General features: G+C 39.4%; 1 protein-coding gene across 2 annotated transcripts in view; it reads right to left on the bottom strand.

Annotated features, from left to right (window-relative positions):
- The window catches only part of CBFB (core-binding factor subunit beta), a 56,135-nt gene extending 34,405 nt beyond the window's left edge, over positions 1 to 21,730 (bottom strand). For both annotated transcript variants that reach the window (XM_032424081.1, XM_032424082.1), the window contains exons 1-3: positions 21,423 to 21,730; positions 21,110 to 21,196; positions 15,767 to 15,883 (exon numbers count right to left, since the gene is read on the bottom strand). In XM_032424081.1, the coding sequence (XP_032279972.1) occupies positions 15,767 to 15,883; positions 21,110 to 21,196; positions 21,423 to 21,500 (282 nt within the window). In that variant the 5' untranslated portion in view covers positions 21,501 to 21,730. The remainder of the gene's footprint in view (positions 1 to 15,766; positions 15,884 to 21,109; positions 21,197 to 21,422) is intronic.
- Positions 21,731 to 22,140: the final 410 nt, after the last annotated feature.

Here is a 22,140-nt window from a genome sequence, read left to right as displayed (position 1 = left end):
AAGGGGCATGTGGGTGGTTCAGTCATTAAGCGTCTGCCTTCGGCTCAGGTCATGATCCCAGGGTCCTGGGATCGAGCCCTGCCATCGGGGGGGGATCTGACAATGATTTCTTGGAGATGACCCCAAAGACACAGATAACAACAAAAAATACACAAATAGAACTTTATGAACATTTAAAATTTTTCTGCATCTAAAGACACTTCTGGGGTGCCTGGTTGGTTCAATTGGTGGAGCATGCGACTCTTGATCTCAGCGTCTTGAGTTTGAGCCCCACATTGGGTGTAGAGATTACTTAAAAAAAAAAAAAATCTTAAAAAAATACCAATACTATCAACAGAGTAAAAAAGCAACCCACAGAATGGAAGAAAATATTTGCAAACCATAGATCTGTTAAGGGATTCATATTCAAAATTAACATAGAGAACTCCTAAAACTCAACAACAACAAAAAATTTAATTAATTCAATAAAATTCAATTATATTTATTCCCTTGCTTTATCATTTTATTCCTAAGCATGTGTTTTTTTCCTATGCATGTATTTCTAAACAATGCACTGTTTAGTTTTTTTTTTTTAATTTTATTTATTTATTTGACAGAGAGATAGAGAGAGAGCCCAAGTAGGCAGAGAAGCAGGCAGATGGTGCGGGACTCGATCCCAGGATCCTGGGATCATGACCTGAGCCGAAGGCAGCCGCTTAACCGACTGAGCCACCCAGGCGCCCTGCACTGTTTAGTTTTGAAGACTGAACATAAGCAGCACAGACTTCATGGCAGTGTCAGTAAAGGACTGTAATGTCACTTTTAACATGAAAGCTCCTAGGAGATAAGCTGACCAGAGTCTGAGAGTCAAGTCTGGACTTTCAGCTTCCCTACAAATGTGAAGGGACCCTCTGGGGAAGTTTGTGAGGAGTCATGAGTAGGCTGCAGCAAACCTAAGGCTCACACTGGATTTGGGGCCTGTGGCACAGTGTGAGCCACTTCTCAAAGTTTGCTGGAGATCTGGAGGAAATAATGGTCAGAGGGAGTGGGCTGCTCTGTATTTTTTATTCTATTGTATGATTCTACCACCTTTTCACAAGAGTTTCTCCATAACTCTTTTCATTTTATAAAACTAAAACTCTAAACCCATTTAACAACAACTTCCTATTCTCCTTTCCCCCCAGCCCTTGGTGTCCACCATTCTGCTATGATGTGACTACTCTAAGTACCTCATCATATAAGTGAAATCATACAGTACTCGTCTTTCTATAACTGGCTTATTTCACTTTGTATAATGTCCTGAAGATTCATCCATCGTGTAGCATATTGTAGAATTTCCTTCCTTAGAAGGCTCAATGATATTCCTTTGTATGTTATATACCACACTTTGCTTATCCATTCATCTATGGATGGACACTTGGATTGTTTCTATTGTGAATAATGCTGCTATGAACATGGGTATACATATGTCTTTGAGATCCTTTCAGTTCTTTTGAGTGTATACCCAGAAGTAGAACTGCTGGATCATATGGTAGTTCTGTACTTTTTTGAGGAACTGCCATACTGTTTTCCACAGCGGCTATACTCTTCTGTACTCCCACCAACACTGCTCAAGGGTTTGTTTTTCACCCTTGCCAACACCTCTTCTGTTTTTTTGACAGTAGCCATGCTAATAAGTATAAGATAGTATTTTTCATTGTAGTTATATTTCCTTAAGGATTAGTGAAGCTGAACATCTTTCATGTGCTTATTGGCTATTTCTGTATCTTCTCTGGAGAAACATCTATTTGAGTCCTTTACTCATTTTTTAATTGAAGAAGTTAAAAGTGAGAGATATTGGGGTGACTGGCTGGCACACTCAGTAGAGCATGTGACTCCTGATCTTGGGGTCGTAAGTTCAAGCCCCACATTGGGTGCAGAGATTATATAAATTAATTAATTAAAGTAGGAGATATTAAATAATTCACTTGCAGAAGGTCATAAAGTTAGGTGGCAGAAGTTAGCATCCAGAACTCCTGACTCTATATATTTACTTAAACCATAGTGGCATTAATGAACTGCATTATTAATGTTTTCTAAGTATTTCAGGGAGTGTGGAAATAGACTATTTCCCTAAAGAATAAACAGAGACTGGATAGTCAATAAATCCGTAACACCCAGAATATCATGAACACTTTATATGACTATAGAACATATATGAATACTTCCCCCTACCCCCAAAATAACTTACTAGTTCTGCCATTTTCGTTCTATGATTCAAAATAAACAATGCATGTTTAAGAGAGTTCTGGAATGTTCTGACCAAAGTGGCACAATTTCAAGTAAAAGTTTATAAAAATAAATGACAAAATTCTTCACTTAAGACCAAAAAAACCCCAAAAAGGTAATGAAATGAAAGAGGCGGATACTGTTTATTGTAATCCATTCTCGAATCAACTCTGTAAGAATTATTTTTTAAAATACTGGAACTACTTTTATTAAATTATGAACATACTATTAATACAGAAAAATTATGTGTAGTTGTCTATCAGCATAACTGTCCATAGTGACATCATTCGCACTGGAAATTAGAAAAACAAATCAAGGGGTGCCTGGGTGACTCAGCCTTTAGGCGTCTGCCTTCGGCTCAGGTCATGATCCCTGGGTCCTGGGATCGAGCCCCACGTCGGGCTCCCTGCTCGGTGGGAAGCCTGCTTCTCCCTCTCCCATTCCCCCTGCTTGTGTTCCTGCTCTCGCTAACTCTGTCTCTGTCAAATAAATAAATAAAATCTTTAAAAAAAAAAAAAAAAAAGAAAAAAGAAAAACAAATCAAGGCAAAAGGTTAAAAAGAAAAAGATGAAGGTTAAAAGTTGTGAAGTCATCAAAATGAGGTCTAAAGGGACCACTACAAAATATTAGTGGTTATTCAGAGTAATGGAAAGAGTAACTTAGTGGGCTAAAATAATATAAGCCATTAGAAGGTAGGATGTGGAGTTTCTGGCAACTTACCTAATGATTATTTATTAGCAGCAGTGTGGTATGTTGCAAACAACACAGATTTCTGGGGTAAAAAAGACCTAGGTCTGGATCCTGGCTCTACCTAGGAAACAGATTGCATGACTTCTGAAGATTTATTTGACCTCTCTGGGCCTCAGGTTCCTGAGCTGTAAAATCAAGCTATCACCAAATGTGTTCCAAAATCAAATAAAAGATTTCACTATATAGTGCAGGGTTAACAGAATCAGTGATAATGTAAATCACCTACCACAGTGCCTGGGGGTGATCACCTTAAAATTGGTCTGCAGATTTTCAAAACATATTTAAAATCAGGGCGCCTGGGTTGCTCAGTCGTTAAGCGTCTGCCTTCGGCTCAGGTCATGATCCCAGGGTCCTGGGATAGAGCCCCGCATCGGGCTCCCTGCTCGGCGGGAAGCCTGCTCCTCCCTCTCCCACTCCCCCTGCTTGTGTTCCCTCTCTCACTGTGTCTCTCTGTCAAATAAATAAAATCTTAAAAAAAAAAAATTCTGAAAATGTTCTGGAATTAGATGGTGGTGAAGGATGCACATGGTGAATATATTAAAAACCACTGAATTGTACACTTTAAAATGGGTAAGATGGCAAATTTTGTTATGTGAATTTTATTTCAAATTTTAAAATGGCCCAGAAATGTTCTGGATAGCAAAGGAATGGCAAGCCAGGACTGAAAAGCTGCTATCACGAATAAGCAATACCCTAAGAAATTTGGAGGATTCTTCAAAAGGGCCATTATTTAAAGCAATATTCTCTAAGTGAGGTCAGATACTTATTAAAAATTGTCACTTAATATAGGCAGAATATTGTTTGCTTGAAAAACATCTAAATTCTCCTAATGGAAATGTTGAAGTCACATAGTTCTAAGCTATCCTTTCGTTTTAATCTGAAGATTAACCTGCCTTTACATTTGAAGTTTTAAAACACAAAAGGCTCAGTATTGGTTGTATACGTGGAAAAAAGGTTTTCATCCACAAAAATAGCCTGTCAAACATTCCCTGACTTGGCGCTTTCCTTCTTCAGACACACAGTATAGCACAGCTCCAGAGTACTAAAAGCACCAAAAGGCACATTTTAAGTATTATCTTAAATTCTTGGTTCCTAAATATACATCAGTTTGAGAGGGCCCATCCTAAACTGAAAACCTTATGATATAATAATTTTCAAATGTGTACATTGTATACTTTCATAAAAGAAGGTAACAATAATTAAACTCCCTACCATAGCACCATCTATAATGTCTGGTCTATAATGTCTATAACATCTAGTCTAGAATATCTATAACGTGAAGAACTTGTTAGCTAGGCCGGGGCTTCTAATCCTTTGTAGAAAACGAAGTATCCAAGAACTGTTATGAAAGAAATAAAGTCTCTGAGCCTGCTCAAGCTAAACAGTATTAAAATTTACAAATGTTTTCTTACCAGTAAAATGGAAATTATAAAAGTATCAGTGTATGTTATCTGTGTATCAATTAAAACAGCACCTGGCATATAGCCAGTGCTACAGAACTGTTTGCTATTATTATTCTAATTCTTTTTTTTTTAAGTTTTAATTTAAATTCCAGTTAGCATACAGTATACTATTACCTTAAGGTGTACAATACAGTGATTCAACACTTCCATACAACACCCAGTTCTCATCACAACAAATGCACTCCTTAATCCTCATCACCAATTTAACCCATCCCCCCATCCACTTCCCCCTTGCTAAAATCACCAACACAAGAAACAACAGGTGTTGGCGAGAATGTGGAGAAAGGGGAACCCTCTTGCGCTGTTGGTGGGAATGCAAACTCGTGCAGCCACTCTAGAAAACAGTATGGAGGTTCCTCAAAAAGTTAAAAATAGAACTACCCAAAATTCTAGCAATTGCACTACTAGGTATTTACACAAAGAACACATACTCATTTGAAGGGGTAGATGCACCCTGAAGTTTATATAGCAGCATTATCTACAATACCCAAATTATGGAAACAGCCCAAAAGCCATTAATTGATGAATGGATAAAGAAGATGTGGCATAATATATGCAGTGGAATATTGCTCAGCTATTATTCTAATTCTTAAATGAGGAAATAAAAGTACACAGTAGCAAAGGGAGTCCCATCCATTCAGAGGTAGTTATAAACTTTCTGCCCTCCCAAAATGCCTTTACTAGAATACTCAAAGTGTTTTGTAGGAGTGAAAGAGTTTTCATGATCACCACCTGTACGATAGGACTACTGTTTTCTAGATTATTTTGCAAAGGTTTCCTAGATGGATGGAAACTGTGTGTGTACTCAGTACATCAACGTCGACATTTCTCATCTTTTTATTCTAAAAATTAACACTGATAATCATTTTGTTGCTTCTTTCTTATACAAAGGTATCTACTTATTTCTAATTTTTCTATTCTTTCATAGTTAATAACAGTAAGATGAGAAAGATAACAGGGGCACCCAGCTGGCTCAGTTGGAAGAGCATGTGACTCTTGATCTTGGGGTCGTGAGTCTGAGCCCCAATGGGGTGCAGAGATTATTTAAATAAATAAAACTTAAAAAAAGACAACACATTTTTTCGTAAAGTCAGGTAAAAAAAAAAAAGTATCCAACAATTACTAACAAGATGTGCAGAAAATTCAAAGATAAAATAAAAACTAAATGCTATATCAAATAGGTCTTAACACATAAAAATTCCTTTGGAAATTTTCTTTATCTCCCCCTCCCACACAGATGTATGTTGGCAATCATCCTCCAAGCATATGGCCCACTGATATAAATCTGAAGGGTAATCATGACTAGGGTTTTATTAGACAGTAAATAAATGACCTTTTTTTTTTTTAAAGATTTACTTATTTTTAAATGTAAATTCAATTAATTAACATATAATGTATTATTTGTTTCAGGGGTACAGGTCTGTGATTCAGTCTTATATAATACCCAGTGCTCATTACAACACATACCCTCCCCAATGTCCATCACCCAGTTACCCCATCCCCCACTCCCCTCCCCTCAGGCAACCTCAATTTGTTTCCTAAGATTAAGAGTCTCTTATGGTTTGTCTCCCTCTCTGGTTTCGTTGTTTCATTTTTTCCTCTCTTCCCCTATGATCCTCTGCCTTGTTTCTTAAATTCCACTTATCAGTGAGAACATATAAATGACCTTTTCCTAACAATAGCTAGCCCCCTCAAGGTCCTGGAAACCTTGCTTCCAAAATTCCTTAGAGACTTACACTATCCCTAATCCCCTCCCAACTTGAAAGTATATAATTGGCCACTCATCATGACCCCGGTGCAGCTCTTTCTGCCCACGGATCCTGTCCCTGTGCTTTAAAAAAACCATCTTTTTGCACTGAAGATGTCTCAAGAATTCTCTGTTGGTTGTTTGCTCCAAACCCCAACATTTCCTATACCAATTAACAATGACTTCGTAAGTGGTACATTATGGATGATTTTGGTATCTTTTCTAAAAAGTTTATTTTCCAAATTTTCTCTATTTCCTTTGTCAGGAAAAAAGTTATTTTATTATATTTTTAAAGATTGTATTTTTAAATAATCTCTGTACCCAACATGGGGCTTAAACTTACAACCCTGAGATCAAGAGTCGCATGCATTTATATCAACTATAATTTTGGGGTAGGACTGCTATATCCTAATTTCACTGCTTCCCATTTTCCCTCATAATTGATTTTTTTCAATTGGTATTGAGATATATATAAAAAACAAAGGGTGCCTGGGTAGCGCAGTCGGTTAAGCACCCAACTCGGTTTCGGCTTGGGTCGTGAGATTGAGTCTCAAGTCAGGCTTCGCACTCAGCACTCTGCTTAAGACTCTTTCTCGGGCGCCTGGGTGGCTCAGTTGGTTAGGCGACTGCCTTCGGCTCAGGTCATGATCCTGGAGTCCCAGGATCGAGTCCCGCATCGGGCTCCCTGCTCAGCAGGGGGTCTGCTTCTCCCTCTGACCCTCCTCCCTCTCATGCTGTCTCTCATTCTCTCTCTCTCAAATAAATAAATAAAATCTTTAAAAAAAAAAAAAAGACTCTTTCTCCCTCTGCACCCCGCCCCCCGCACTCAAGTGCTCCCTCTATCTCTCTCTAAATCTTAAAATATATATATATATGACCATATATATATATGGGCAGTGGCACGATTGGAACATTTCCATAACCTCAGAAAGTTTTCCCATGCCCCTTTGCATTCAGTCAGTCCTCTCACTCCCTGGTCCAGGCAACCACTGATCTGCTTTCTATTACTATAGTCTTGTCTTTTCTAGAATTTCATATAAACAGAGTCGTACAGTATACAGACTTTTGTGTCTAGCTGTCACTTAGCAACTTGCTTTTGAAATACATCTATGTTGTGTGTATAACAGTCCATTTCTTTTTATCACTGAGCGGTATGCCATTGTGTGGATATGCTACATTTTGTTTACCCATTTACCAGTTGTTAGCCATTGGGGTTATTTCCCCTTTTTTGGTTATTACAAATAATGTTGCTTTAAACATTTACATACAAGTCTCCTAGGTGGACATATGTTTTCATTTCTCTTGGGTAGATACATAGAACTCAGATTGCTGGGTCATCTCATTATGATAGCTTTTTAAGAAGTTGCCAAACTATTCTCCAAAGTGGCTGTATAATTTTGCATTCCCATTAGCTGTATATGAGAGTTGCAGTCACTTTACATCTTTATCAACACTTTGTGCCATCAGTCTTTTTCATTTTGCTACTTTAATGAGTATATAGTGGTATTCTTTGCTTTTAATTTGCATCTCCCTAGTGACTTACAGTGTTTAGCATGTTTTATGTGCCATTTGTATATCTTTGGTGAAGTGTCCATTCAAATCCTTGGTCCATTTTTTTGTATTAGGTTATAATTGAGATGTAAGAGTTTTTTATGTATTCTAAATATAAGTTATCAGATATTTTTGCAACTGAAGTTTTATTATGAGTCAAATTTAAAGTTGAGGTAGCCTTGACATTGTGCGAAACATTGTATTAGGAAATACACAGGGGGTGCCTGGCTGGCTCAGTTGGTGGAGCATGTGACTCTTGATCTCAGGATTGTGAGTTTCAGCAGTCTTTATCCTTGAAGTGTTTGAATTAATCATTAAAAAATACTGGGGTAAGCAGCAGAAGGAAGGGGCGCCTGTGTGACTCAGTTGTTAAGCGTCTGCCTTCAGCTCAGGTCACGATCCCAGGGTCCTGGGATCGAGCCCTGCATTGGGCTCCCTGCTAGGCAGGAAGCCTGCTTCTCCCTCTCCCACTCCCCCTGCTCGTGTTCCCTCTTTCACTGTGTCTTTCTCTGTCAAATAAATAAATAAAATCTTAAAAAAAAAAAGAAAAAAAGCAGAAGGAAGGAGGGGAAGAATTAGGATGTTCCTCTTAGACATATTATTTCTGTCTTCTTTAACTTGGAATATATAATTCAGATAAGGCCAAGACTAAAATTTTACCTTAATGCTAAAAGGTAAATTCAGACAAATAATACAATTCAAGAGAAGGGAAAAAGAGAACACACAATCTTCAAATACTTTGGAGATATATTTACATATTTGCAAATTAATGTAACTCTAACTGGAAGGTAATAATTCTTAAACCATCTTGTTTATGCATGAAGTCGGTCAACTCTCCCTCCTGGATTTAAAAATTATTGAAATAAAACCTTTTCTTTAGGGGGCGCCTGGGTGGCTCAGTCGTTAAGCGTCTGCCTTCGGCTCAGGTCATGATCCCAGGGTTCTGGGATCGAGTCCCGCATCAGGTTCCCTGCTCCGTGGGAAGCCTGTTTCTCCCACTCCCCCTGCTTGTGTTCCCTCTCTCGCTGTCTCTCTCTGTCAAATAAATAAATAAAATCTTTTAAAAAAAACAAGAACCAAACAAACAAAAAAACCCTTTTCTTTAAAAAATATAAGCGTAAGGCTGCCAGTTCTAAACTTTATAATTCAGTTATTTAAATATTATAGTAGGGGCACCTGGGTGGCTCAGTCAGTTAAGCATCTGCCTTCTGCTTAGGTCCTAATCCCGGGGTCCTGGGACAGAGTCCCACATCAGGATCCCTGCTCAGCAGGGAGTCTGCTTCTCCCTCTACCCCTTCCCCCTGCTCATGATCTCTCTCTCTCTCTCAAATAAATCTTTAAAAAAATATTATAGTACACTTAAAATATATTTTAGAAAACCAGACAAACCAAGAGTAGACTCTTAACTATAGAGAACAAACTGACAGTTATCAGAGAGAAAGGGGGAAGGGGGATGGATGAAACAGACCATGGAGATTGAAGAGTATACTTACCATTATGAAAAAAATAAATAAAATAATATAAATACATAAATGTCTGCTTTAAAACAAGCAAACAAACAAAAACAGATTACTTATTCCAACGCACCAAATTGCCAATAACTAAACACTGGAAAATATACTTCATATTTTAGTTGAGTAGACATATTTAAAATCTAGATCTGACAAACTAGTTGTAAAGTTGTCTCAATTTCTCTTGAGGAAAATCACATTCCAAAGCTTTACCACAGCTATCTTTTATTTGGAGTGACTGGGCTGTCTGAGGAGGAGAAGGAACTGGTTGAGCTTGAATAGGGATTTCTCAAAGCTAACATCAAGGAGTCCTCTACACCCTGCCAAATTGTGGATGGTATATAAACAGACACAATATTTACTTTGGGACAAAGATCCTGCAGGCAAGTAAGCAAAATGCTCCAGAAGCAGCAGAATCACAGACCTCTGGAAAAACCATTTAAAATAAGAGTCTGTCCTCATTCATTAAATCAAATGCTGTTAAATTTTGCTTTACTTATGCTCATGAAAATGAATAATAAAAGATTTCAGTTTTAAGTACAGAAGTTCAGGGAAGAAAAAAATAAGACACCAAAATTTCTTACAAGCATCTGCTCTAGGGCACCTGGGTGGCTCAGTTGGTTAAGCGACTGCCTTCGGCTCAGGTCATGATCCCAGGGTCATGGGATCGAGTCCCACATGGGGCTCCCGGCTCAGCGGGGAGCCTGCTTCTCCCTCTGACCCTCTCCTCTCTCATGCTGTTTCTCTCTCGCTCGCTCTCTAATAAATAAATAAATAAAATCTTTAAAAAAAAAAAGCATCTGCTCTAATAACATATACTTCATAACTACTTCTCAATGTGTGCTAGTAATGTTATTTGACTATCAACTAAAATCAGAAGTTATAAATAGAAATGCAACTGCTAAAAAAAATTTTAACCTCTCTTTCTCTGGGGCCAATGTAGTAACACTAGATAGTATACTCAATTTCTACAGAAAAAATGATAACAGTAGCACTATAAAAGCTTATTTTTTTCAGTTTATAAAATACTTTTCACACCCTTTATCTTTATACTCAAAAACTAGAATCATGTAGTAATCATATACAGTAATTAATTTGAAACCCTAACCCAGGCTTTATAAAACAAAGAATGCATGCAAAAACCATTAATCTGACCATTCAAGACTAATAACTTATGGTGAAACATAATCATTTGCATTTGTTTGAAATAAAAAGCAATTGGAAATGGGTCCTAAGAGGAAAGATCAAAGGAATTAGAAGTTGCTTGGCCTACAAAAATTTAACTAAGAATGACTTAAATTCCAATTGGTTGCTTTCCTTGCCTTCTGAAAGCGAAATGAGAGAAAAGCAGTTTAGATTCAGGCAGAATTACGAACACTTTGGCTGTCAGGGTTTATAATACACCAGGATGGACACTTGGGAAAGATGTGGTGTTCCAACACTGTACAGTTACAAGTGAAGCTGACCTAAGGCACACCATAGCACTAAAACTCCATAATTAAGTTACCTATAATTTCACCCTACAAAACCATCAAACAGCCTAATTTTGGATGGGGTATTACAATTTAAAAGGCATTTTCACATATTCTAGTACTTTATTTAATCCTCACATGAGGTATAGGAAGAGGACAGACATTCTGATTCCCATTTCCAGGTTAAAAAAAATAGCTATGATTGTCTTTTGACAGACAGCTCTTTCTACTACATTGTTTTATTTTAAACCTCTTCTAAAAAAGATTGTTGTTAAGAGCCAATGCAGACAGCTCACTAGACACCTGGGTGCAGAAGTTTCAAATATATTTGAGAGACGGTATAAACTTGAATGCTCTGATTTGATCTTACATGAAATACCTATTTATGGTCAGTTATCCATTAACAGGCCTTCCTTATTGAAGACCTTTGGTTTGAAAATATTCCTATAAACACAAAGGCAGAAAGAATGAATAAAAGGACTGACTTTGGTGAGCCCATTTTCTTAGATCATAAAGCCATATTTCAAATCAAAGAGAATATGCAGCTTCTGTCTCCTATTAGCATTCTAATATTTCAGAGTTCACTAAATTTAAGTGAATATTGCAGTAGCCAGCCTCCAAGATAGCCCCAATGATCCCAGTGTCCTGGTATTCACACACCCATATATGTGAATAAATACTCCTCCTTCCCTGTCAAATGCGGGCTAGACTTAGTGACTCCTTTCTAATGAACGGAATAAGACACAAGTGATTGGAGAATAGGTCATAAAAAGCATGGTGACTTCATTCTTTTCTCTCTCTGTGGAGAGGCACACATGACTAGCAAGTGAAGCCACCTACCAATAGTCACGTGAGTGAGCCTGGAAGTGGATTCTTCAGCTCCAGTCAAGTCTTCAGAGACTGCACAGTCCCAGCCCTGAGCCAGAACCATCCAGCCAAACCACTCCCAGACTCCTGTAAAAGGGCACAAGGGAACTTTTGGCGGTGACTGAAACACTATCTTGATCGTGGGTAGTGTTTACATGGGTGCGTACATTTGTTAAAACTCAAATTTATATAATTAAAGTGGGTGCATTCTATTGTCTGTAAAGTATACTTCAATAAAGTTGATTCTTTTTAACAGGCCACTGAACCCTTGGGATAAGCAGATGAAGGATCACTTATGAGAAAGCAGTGCCCTAACTTAAAGAAGTCAAGGGTGGGCGGTAAGAAAACAGAAGTGCATTAACAAGCCACCACCACAAACACACATGTCCTAAATTGCTCCTCAAAATTGCTCCACCCACAGTCTTTCCTATCTCAGATGACAGCAATCCCATACTCCCAGTTGCTCTTGCCAAAAACGCTGGAGTCATTCTCGACTCTCACACCCAACATCCAATCCATAAGCATATCCTGTTGGCTCGATCTCAAAATATATTCAGACTATGATCACCTCTCACCACCTCCAATGCTACTACCCTAGCCTCTCGCCAAGATCACAGCAACAGCCAAACTGGTCTCCCTACTTCACTCTTGCCCCACTACAGCCTATTAGTAACCCAGCAGCTAGAGTGATCCTTTCAAAACCCAAGGTAGATCATATTGTTCATCCGCTCAAAAACCTAAAACTACTCCCCATTTCACTCAGAATAAAAATCCATGTGTTTGCAAGGTCACATAAACTGGCTCCTTGTTATTTCCCTGATCTCATCTCCTATTACCCTCCTCCTTGCTCAGTCTACTCCAGGCACACCGGGCTGCTTGCTGCTTATCAAACACACGAACATGCTCCCACTCTAGGACCTTCACAGTGACTGTCTCCTGTCTTTCCACCGATACCTACATGGCTCATCATTCCCTAACCTCCTTCAGGTCTCCGCTCAAACATGACCTTCTTTACCCAGACCAACCTATTTAAAATTGCAAACATTTCTGGTCCTCAATCATCCTCATTCTATTCAACTTTTTCTTTTCTTCCAGAGCACTTACCACTTCGTAAAATACTACATAACTTATTTATTATGAATACTGTCTATCCTTCACTCCTTCCATAAAACAATCTCTAGGGGAGGATCTTTGTTTTGTTCACTGATGCATCTCAAGTGCCTAGGACAATGCTCAGTATACACAACAGGTGTTCAACAAGAACCTTCAGAATGAAAGAATTTTTGAGCAACTGTGTCAGATACTGGGCTAAGCACTTTATACACTATTTAATCACTAGGGCAATCTTGGGAAGTATGCATTAACCTCATGTTCAAATTGAGGACCACAAAGGTTAAATAACTTGCACGAAGTTATATAGTAGTAAATGAAGCCAGGACTTAATTATGCCTAACTCTAAAGCCTTAACCCTAGGTTCCTCAAAGTTGGGCGTGAATGGGGAAGAGCACTAAGCTGCTTCAGAAAGTAACTAGGCTGAGAGTACGTGGAAGAAAAGATGCTGATCTGCGATCCAAAATAAGAAGCAGAGGCAAACAATTAACATTTGGGGAAATCCCTTCAATTTTTCCTTGCTTTTAGTCCTAGTCCTAGTCCTGTAGGGACAGAAATACAAGCTAATGACTATCAGAAAGAGACCATAAAAAAGGAGTAAGAAAATTAAAAGACCCCATAGCTTGAGCTCCATGGTTGAGAAAACGTGGGTCAGTACCTTTTGTCTAAATTCACTGGTATCCTTTATCCCACTGGAAAGGAGCAATATACTAGCAGTTTCCTGTTTGTTTTTGGTTTTTGTGCCTTAACATGTTTTTTTCTTCTGGATCCTACTGGCGTAGTACAGGTGTTGAAAAATTATATTTAAAGAGTACACAATCTACACATAAACATTTACAGATTTAAATCTGAGGGAAAGATACTGAGTTTGCCACTGTTACTATTCTTGGAACACAGCCACACTCATTTGTTTACATATTGTCTATGGCTCCTTTTCCACTATAACAGCAGACTTGAGCAGCTGCAACACAGACCACATGCCTGCAAAACTATTTGATACGTGGCCTTTTACAGAAAAAAACCTTCTAAAACAAATATTAATAAAATGTAAGTGTCCTGATAACTTGCATCAGTTCTATCAATTGTATTTGAAAACATACCTTCTAAACACTAAAATAAGTCATACAACATTTTTGTTATTGTTGGTCATGTAACTAAAAACATGTCAATGGCTTAAGTCCAAGAATAATGTGGTCTTCAATCTGGTAAACAGTTATCATTACATTAATTTAAGCAAACATACTTTCTAGTAGAGTTAACACCCATTTATTAGCTATTAAATACTGGTAAACTTGGGTAACATTGAGATGTCCATTTTGAAGTGTTAAAATAGTTTAGCATTAAAGTTGAGGAAATAACTTTTTTTGGTTTATGTCTGTAGTATTTGAGCCACCATGTTAAACGAACGTTAAGAAAGTGTTTTGAACAAGGAAAAAAATAATTTCTTCATTGACTTACACATACATGCACAAAACAGACAAAGCATAATCCTACAGTGACTTCCCAACTTCTTCCTTATATATAAGAATTACCAAACAGTAAAACTTGGAACATTTGCTTTTAATCCTCCAAGCAAGCAAGCTAATACAAAGAAAAGCAAATCACTTATTACTCTTTTTAAAAATTCTGTAATCTATTTTCCCCTCTCCCTCTCCAAAGATTAGTTAGTTTGTCGCCCACAAAAGATCGAATCCGGGGGTGCCTGGGTGGCTTAGTCGGCTAAGCATCCGACTCTTGGGTTTGGCTGAGGTCATGATCTCAGGGTTGTGAGATCGAGCCCTGGGTTGGGCTCTTGCTCAGCAGGGAGTCTGCTTGAGATTATCTCCTCTCTCTCTCTCTCAAATACATAAGTAAATCTTAAAAAAAAAAAGCAAACCCACCTATTTCTTTTTTTTTTTTTTTTAAAGATTTTATTTATTTATTTGAGAGAGAGAATGAGATAGAGAGAGAGAGCATGAGAGGCGGGAGGGTCAGAGGGAGAAGCAGGCTCCCCGCTGAGCAGGGAGCCCGATGTGGGACTCGATCCCAGGACTCCAGGATCATGACCTGAGCTGAAGGCAGTTGCTTAACCAACTGAGCCACCCAGGCGCCCTCAAACCCACCTATTTCATAAAATTTAAACAAAAAGTCTTCATTGTAATATACAAAACCAGGAATCTTTTTCCCAAAACAGGTTAATACAAAAATCTTTGTATTATATATGTATTATGTTTTGCAAATAAAGTGAGAGGTTATGTTATTCATGACGATACTTAGAAGAGTAAGTGAGCAAGTTGATCAAAATGGGTACAGAAACACAAAGGGAACAGGAGAAATACTGAGCATAAGATGAAGCCAAAAAATATTTTTCTTTAATATTTTATTTCAATAAGAGTCAACTTCTACATTAAAAGATGAACCAATCCAAAATATTTTTTACTAAATGTCACAAAGTTATCTAAGTTAGCATTTAATAGAGCTCTCAGCTTAAACATTTCGTATCTTCAACCTAAACTTCCAATATAAAAATTTTAAGGCATCAATTTCTTTTCCCAGCTTTTCCTCAAAACAAAAAAATTATTTCCAAGTTAAAGTTTTCACACTGTTTTTTAATCAAAATTAAATTTGCAGTATTAACAGAAGTAGAAAGTTACCCATGAGCTACTTCTTATTATTAAATTTTATACCTACAGAGCCCTCTCCCATTTTTCTCTTAATTTTATTTTTTTTACAGCACCGGAATCACTTGGGTTAGTAAAACAAAAAATAGCCTGTCAACACTTTTAAAGGAATTAAGTTTTAAATATTACATGTAAGAAAGCACACTACTCTCTTTAAGGGCTACAAGTTTCTATGATGAATATTATATACATGAAATTAGTAATGGAATGATACCAAAAAAATCTGACACTGATTTAAAAAATTGTATTACATCCTTATAATATGAAAACAAATCTGACCATATATGTATATAATCACACCTGAGATCTCTTCATTAAACTGTAAATCTTCCGATAGTCTCTAATAGAACAATCCACAGTATTTCAAATGCAAAGAAATGTTTCCTACCTTGCCTGCTTCTCTTTCTAAGTCGACATACTCCCGGCTAGGTGTCTGTCGTTGTTCTCCCTGCCAGCTGGCCGGAAAAAACTGGAGAGACAGATTGGTTCCTGTGGCCACAAAAGCCTTTTAGAAAAATCAATACAAACAGGATCAGGAGCAGGACATTACATAAATTATGCAGGCAGTCATTTATTTTTACATCAGTTTCTGTCTTAAGCCAGGCAGCACCAAGAATACTTAAAAGTAAAAAACATGCACTCATCATTTTTCTTAAGTATTAAGTTACAAACATCTGATTCCATTTTGAGGACATTTGCCATTGGCTGCTTAAATATAAAATCAGACATGGAATCAATACTTTCTTTCAGGTCATTTTTTGCTGACGTTAGGATCTCGCATTGCTAATGTCTAACCAGAAGCCATCATCCCTGAATTTAAAAACTTCTATTTTTAAATGTGAAAATCACTTAAGATCTAAACATTTTGAATTTTAAAGCATACTACAATTTCAAGATGTGTAAATGAGGCATTTTAATTTCTCTTGATTTCCCTCGCCTAATGGAACACTATGTTCTAAACCTATGTTAAAAATGCACAGGACTGTCTCTTCTGATAAATGATACATTAGCATGTGACAGAACTTCTCATCTCTCTAAAACCCTAGGTGACTTAAAAAATACGCATTTTCTGAAATTTAACTTTAGGAGAACTGGATCTGACTATACAAAAGAGTATTCATCTAATATTTATAATAAGATTTGGATGCATGGTTCAACAGACAGAACAATCTAAAACCATTTCAATAAAGTATTCTGTGTAGCCCCTAAGCCATTTAACTATATTTTCTCCAAGTAAAAAAATGGAAATAGCATTGTCCCTCTTCCCAAGGGAAATTCAGAAAGAAACAAAGAAATAAGTAAAAAGCATTCTGAAACACACACACACACACCATTTTTCATCACCTAAATGTAAACTCTTCTTTTTTTGTTGAAATGAGAAAAGGTTTTGGTTTGTTTTATTTTACTAATTAAAGTTCCACAACATACTTTGTTTCCAATCAAAGAGTCTTCAACTGAAAGGAAGGGGTTCACATTTAGGGCAATTTGTTTAAAGCCATCAGCTGATTCAACTATCCACCAGCACCCCTGGTGATTAACAGCTTAGATTCTTTAGAGATAAAAATGTATTCTTCCTAGTTCTATTATTGGTACTGGAGGTACAACTGTCAACCTAACTGCTAAATCTCTATAGAAATCTTTAATGGCATTTACCTAATCAACTGGGATACTCTTTCTTGTGGTATTTTATATAAATAGGGACTGAACAAACGTCAATATTACAACATTAACTTTTAAAAAAAATCTTTCCCCATTAACACAAAGTTTAAAAGACAAGTGGAGTGAAATGAACCAACAATAGTTCAAATGAAAAGCAGACTCTAGAAGGCACACTGCCTAGGCTGTATGACGAAGCAAGTTACTTAGCTGTACCTCAGTTTCCCCACTAATTATTTGTAAAGTGCTTATAATAGTACCAGGTAAATGCCATTTAAGTATTTGCTAAATAAGAGAAATAGTTTTGAGCTGGATAAAAGAGCTAACTTTTTCAGCCTCAGATAATAAAATAAATTCTCAGCGTAGAGTGGTGGCAGGTAAGAGATTCAGTCCATGAATGAATGCCTTGTATCAAAATCCCCAAGGCATGTTTCTTTAGTATTCACCTAGTAACAAATCCTTCCACCCCCAGAGTACCCCAAATCAGCTCCCTGCTAAGTAAAAACAGTCTATAGATCTTATTACCTCACCTCCTGTCTGAAGACCAACCTCAGAAGAGATTTCCTGCTTCATCACTTCATGCCCATTATCTCATCAAGATCCCTCTCTCTGAGAGAGAAGTGGTAAAAACAGATCATTCTAGTATAGCATTTTGCAAATTTATTTGACCACAGAACTCTTTTTTTAATGGAATATCTACACACGCATAACAATTGGGAAAATTCTGTTCAAAAACATAAAAATGATACAGTGGTATCATTGTCTATATGTAAGATTTCCAGATTGTCCCAATGATTATTCTACAGGTTTCACTAATGGTAAAATAACACACCTTATGCCAATCCAACATACCTTTACCCTTCTATCTTCAGGATTAAAAATATATAGTTTTTACGGCTGTCACAGTCATCACCACACCTGAATCCTTTTCTTTAATTTACCATTAGTGTTGAAGACTTCTCCAACACTCTTACCACAATAAGAACTTACGTGAGGAATAAAACAGACCAAATAGATTCTACCCCTTACCCATAATCATTTTTATTCATGCTATGATAAGGAGTCTGGGTAAGTTTTATAGTTATGATCTCATCTATCTAAATACAAAATAAATTCATTAATCTCAATCTCAATGATACACTAAGGAGATGTTCAAAATTAAAAGAATAAAAAGAGGGGGGAAGGTTGATAATAGTTTTGGTAACTATGCATATTTTTACTGTATATAGCTGCTGTCAAAACAGAGGCAAAATAATGCCTTCTACACACCTATTTTCCACAACCAAATAAGTAAAAGCCACAGCCTGTTCCTAACTAAAAAGATAAATTTTAGGCATTATATTAAGTAACCTCTAAATTCAATTAATCAAGAACCTATAATACAATAAGCGTTATGAAGAGTACCTGTTTAGAGGAGAGTATATTAATGTATACACCACAAAGTTAATGTGGTCTCCACCCTCTAGGAGCTAGGGATCCTGTAATTTAAATGTGAACAATACTGAATCAAAGGGGGAGGGAACTAGAAAAAGTGAAATTCCTTCCCAAATACAAAGTTACGTTATTCAACAAATTAAGACACATATGCTATATTAACTGCAAATCTTTTTTTTTTTTTTAAGATTTTATTTATTTGACAGAGAGAGAGAGCGAGAGCAGGAACACAAGCAGTGGGAGAAGGAGAAGCAGGCTTCCTGCCGAGCAGGGAGCCCGATGTGGGACTCGATCCCAGGACTCTGGGATCATGACCTGCGCGGAAGGCAGACGCTTAACGACTGAGCCACCCAGGCGCCCTATATTAACTGCAAATCTTACACAGAATTCAACCTACCCTCCTTTAACTTTTAATACTTGTCAGATATTAAGAACTTATTAAAATTTGTAGGATCAGGTATCTGGAAGAGGAAGGCCTAGAATATCTGATTTATCCCTGGAAAGAAACTTACGATAAATACAAGCAACCTATAACACTGCTATAATATTACAGTAATATTATAATAGAGCAAAAAAATTCAGATCTACTGTGGGTTAAATTATACTTCCAATTCATAATTATATGCAGTAAAGCCCCTGATGTGACAGAAAACCACCTAATAGCTATACTTCATTAGGTTTCCAAAAAAAACCCTCAGCTCTAAAAAATCATGAAGTACTTTGTACCTCATCTTTCACACTTACATCAATTAACTTCAGGAAATCCATTGGTTAGGTATACCATCTACCTTTCGCAAAAGGAAGCCCAGACAAAGAATGATATAATCACTGGATCAACTAATAAATGATTCTTCTACCACTCAAGGCCAAAACCGAAAGTATGTGTCTTAGACATTTTAATCATGCAACTATTATAACTACTCAAGAAACTTGGAAGTGGGCTAAAAACTGGAGATTTTCTTTCATAACATGCACTAGTGACCTAATATTCTAGAGCTCCTAATAAATTTAGCTAGTTATCTTCACATCATCTGTAATACAATTCTAAAAAGTCTTCATTTTAAATAGCAAAATATTCTTAGGGCACCTGGGTGGCTCAGATGGTTAAGCGTCTGCTTTCGGCTCAGGTCATGATCCCAGTGTCCTGGGATCGAGTCCCACATCGGGCTCCTGGCTCAGCGAGGAGACTGCTTCTCCCTCTTCCTCTCTCCCTCCTCATGCTTTCTGTCTCTCTCTCTGTATCTCTGTGTCTCAAATGAATAAATAAAATCTTTAAAATAAATAAATAAATAAATAGCAAAATATTCTTAACAATAAATTTGATTTAGGGGCGCCTGGGTGGCTCAGTCGTTAAGCATCTGCCTTCGGCTCAGGTCATGGTCCCAGGGTCCTGGGATCGAGCCCTGCATCGGGCTCCCTGCTCTTCAGGAAGCCTGCTTCTCCCTCTCCCACTCCCCGTGCTTGTGTTCCCTCTCTTGCTGTGTCTCTCTCTGTCAAATAAATAAAATATTAAAAAAAATAAAAATAAAATAAAAATAAATTTGATTTAGGTGATGAAAAGGGAGAATTTTATGGTATTTGCATTGTTTTTCAATAAAATATATTCTCCATGAAGGAGGTGGGAAAAGTAAATGTTCCAATATGTCCTCCTATTGTTAACCCAAATTCAAACTCCACCATAGCTTCAAGTCTCTGCAAATGAAATGGGCCCAGTTCAGAGTAGATAACTAGATTCCACTATACAGTACTTCAACTTCTTTTTTCTTTTTTTAATTAATAAGATCTCTTTTCTTTAGCTTCTTCCTACTTACCCTTTGGCTTTTTCATTCCCTCCTCGTTAGCACCTCCAATAGGACAAACCAAAAAGGAGATGAGACACTTGAATTTTTTCCCCCCACGGTAAGGTTTGGTGAAGGCGAAGCACCAAATTTACCACCTGAAACAAGGCCTCATGATCAACTGTAGGTTTCGCAAATCCATGCAATTCTTTAGGAACTGTGGCACTAAACGGGAGACGTTTTTGAGGTTTGAAAAAAGATGATAATGGTTTCTTTCTGTGTCTCCTGAGCCTTAACATTCTAAGAAAATAAGATGGCTCATTCTTTAGGGCTTGTCTTTCTCTATTAGGACAATAGGTAACTGGTATAAAGATTCTCGGCTATACTGGCGGTGAAACAGCTTCACATACAAATTTACCAACAAACCTAGCGTCCTGAGAAACCAACTCTCGCCCAGGAATCAGATCCTTGAATGAAGCCCAATTCTTTTTCCGAATGGGTGTTTTCTCCCTTACAAATACCCCAACCCCTTAATCCGTGACACAGCCTGTACAGGGACCTCTCCTTGTTTAGTTGGGCTCCGGTGTGAGTTCCACTCGCGGCAAACTGTTTGCCGAGTCGCGTCTGGGAAACACAACCGGCCCGCAGAGGGCCACAGAGAAGCGTGTCCCCGCGAGGACGCGGCCCGCCAGTGTCTGGTTTCGCATTTTGAATCCCGAGTAGGAAGTGAGACGGCGCCCGCTCAGTTCCGGGAGCCGCGGCGTCCGCGGCGCCGTCCGGAACCGGCCTGGGCCGCGGCGGCCGCCGCGCAACAAGTGACCCGCGCGCGCCTCCGTCCCCGCGCCCCTGCCCCGCCGACTTACGATTTCCGAGCGGCCGTCGCGGCAGGCGTTCTGGAAGCGCGCCTGGCGCTCCTCGTGGGGCCGGTCCCTGAAGCCCGTGTACTTAATCTGCAAGGCAGAGACGGCCCGAAATCAGGAGCCAAATCCGCGACGCCGCCTGCGCGCCCGCCCGCCCCGCGCGGCGCAGATAAGGGCAAGCAGAGTCTGCGGGCAGGCGGCTGCCCGGGCGAGATTGCCCCTCCGCCGGGCTGCCCGGGGCCGCGCCGCCCAAACTTTTCTCCGCCCGGGCCCACTCGGGGCGCGCCGCGGCCTCCGCGCCGCCCGCCTGCCTCACCTCGCATTCGCGGCTCAGCTTCCTGAAGAACTCCTCGTTCTCGAACTTGCTTCTCTGGTCGGGCACGACGCGCGGCATCTTCCCGCTCTGAGGCCGCGCCGGCCGGCCGGGCTCCGGGTTTGCGCGGCACCCGCTGGCCGGCTTCGCGCTGACCGACTGACCGCCCACCCGCGGCGCCCTGACTCTGGCTTCCCTTTGTTTCAGGCGCCCGCCCGCGTGGGCTCCCAATCCCGGGAGTCTGAGGTGCAGCCGCCCGCTCGAGCCCAGCCCACGCCGCCGCCGGCGCCGCCTCAGCCGTTGCCTACCGCCCGCGCGAACCCAGCACTCGCCGCCCCCGGCCGCCGCCGCCGCCACTTCCTCTCACCGCCCACCTCGCAAGCCCGCCCGTCCGCCCCGCCCCGGTCGGCCCCACCCCTCCTCCTCGCGCGCCCGCCCGCCCCAAACTCCGGCAAACAAAACGCACCATTCACAACTCTGCGACCCGCGCCGCGCATGCGCCGCCCGCCCGCTTGCGGGGCGGCTGGGCTGCAGCGAACCAGAGCTCCTCCCGCGGCGCGGCCCTCTTTCCCTCGCCCGCCCGCGGGCTGCTCGGTGCAGAACAGCTCTGCGGGCATCTGCCCGGACCTTGGAGACGGAAAGCGGCCCGCGCGGATCCTTTCTGTCGGCTGTATGGAACTTTGGGGCTCTTCAGCTGCTCGGAATGACCCCAAATTGTCAC

Source organism: Phoca vitulina, unplaced genomic scaffold, assembly GCF_004348235.1.
Source record: "Phoca vitulina isolate PV1807 unplaced genomic scaffold, GSC_HSeal_1.0 scaffold30, whole genome shotgun sequence".
NCBI classification, from domain to species: domain Eukaryota; kingdom Metazoa; phylum Chordata; class Mammalia; order Carnivora; family Phocidae; genus Phoca; species Phoca vitulina.
This window is presented reverse-complemented; position numbering and strand designations above follow the sequence as displayed.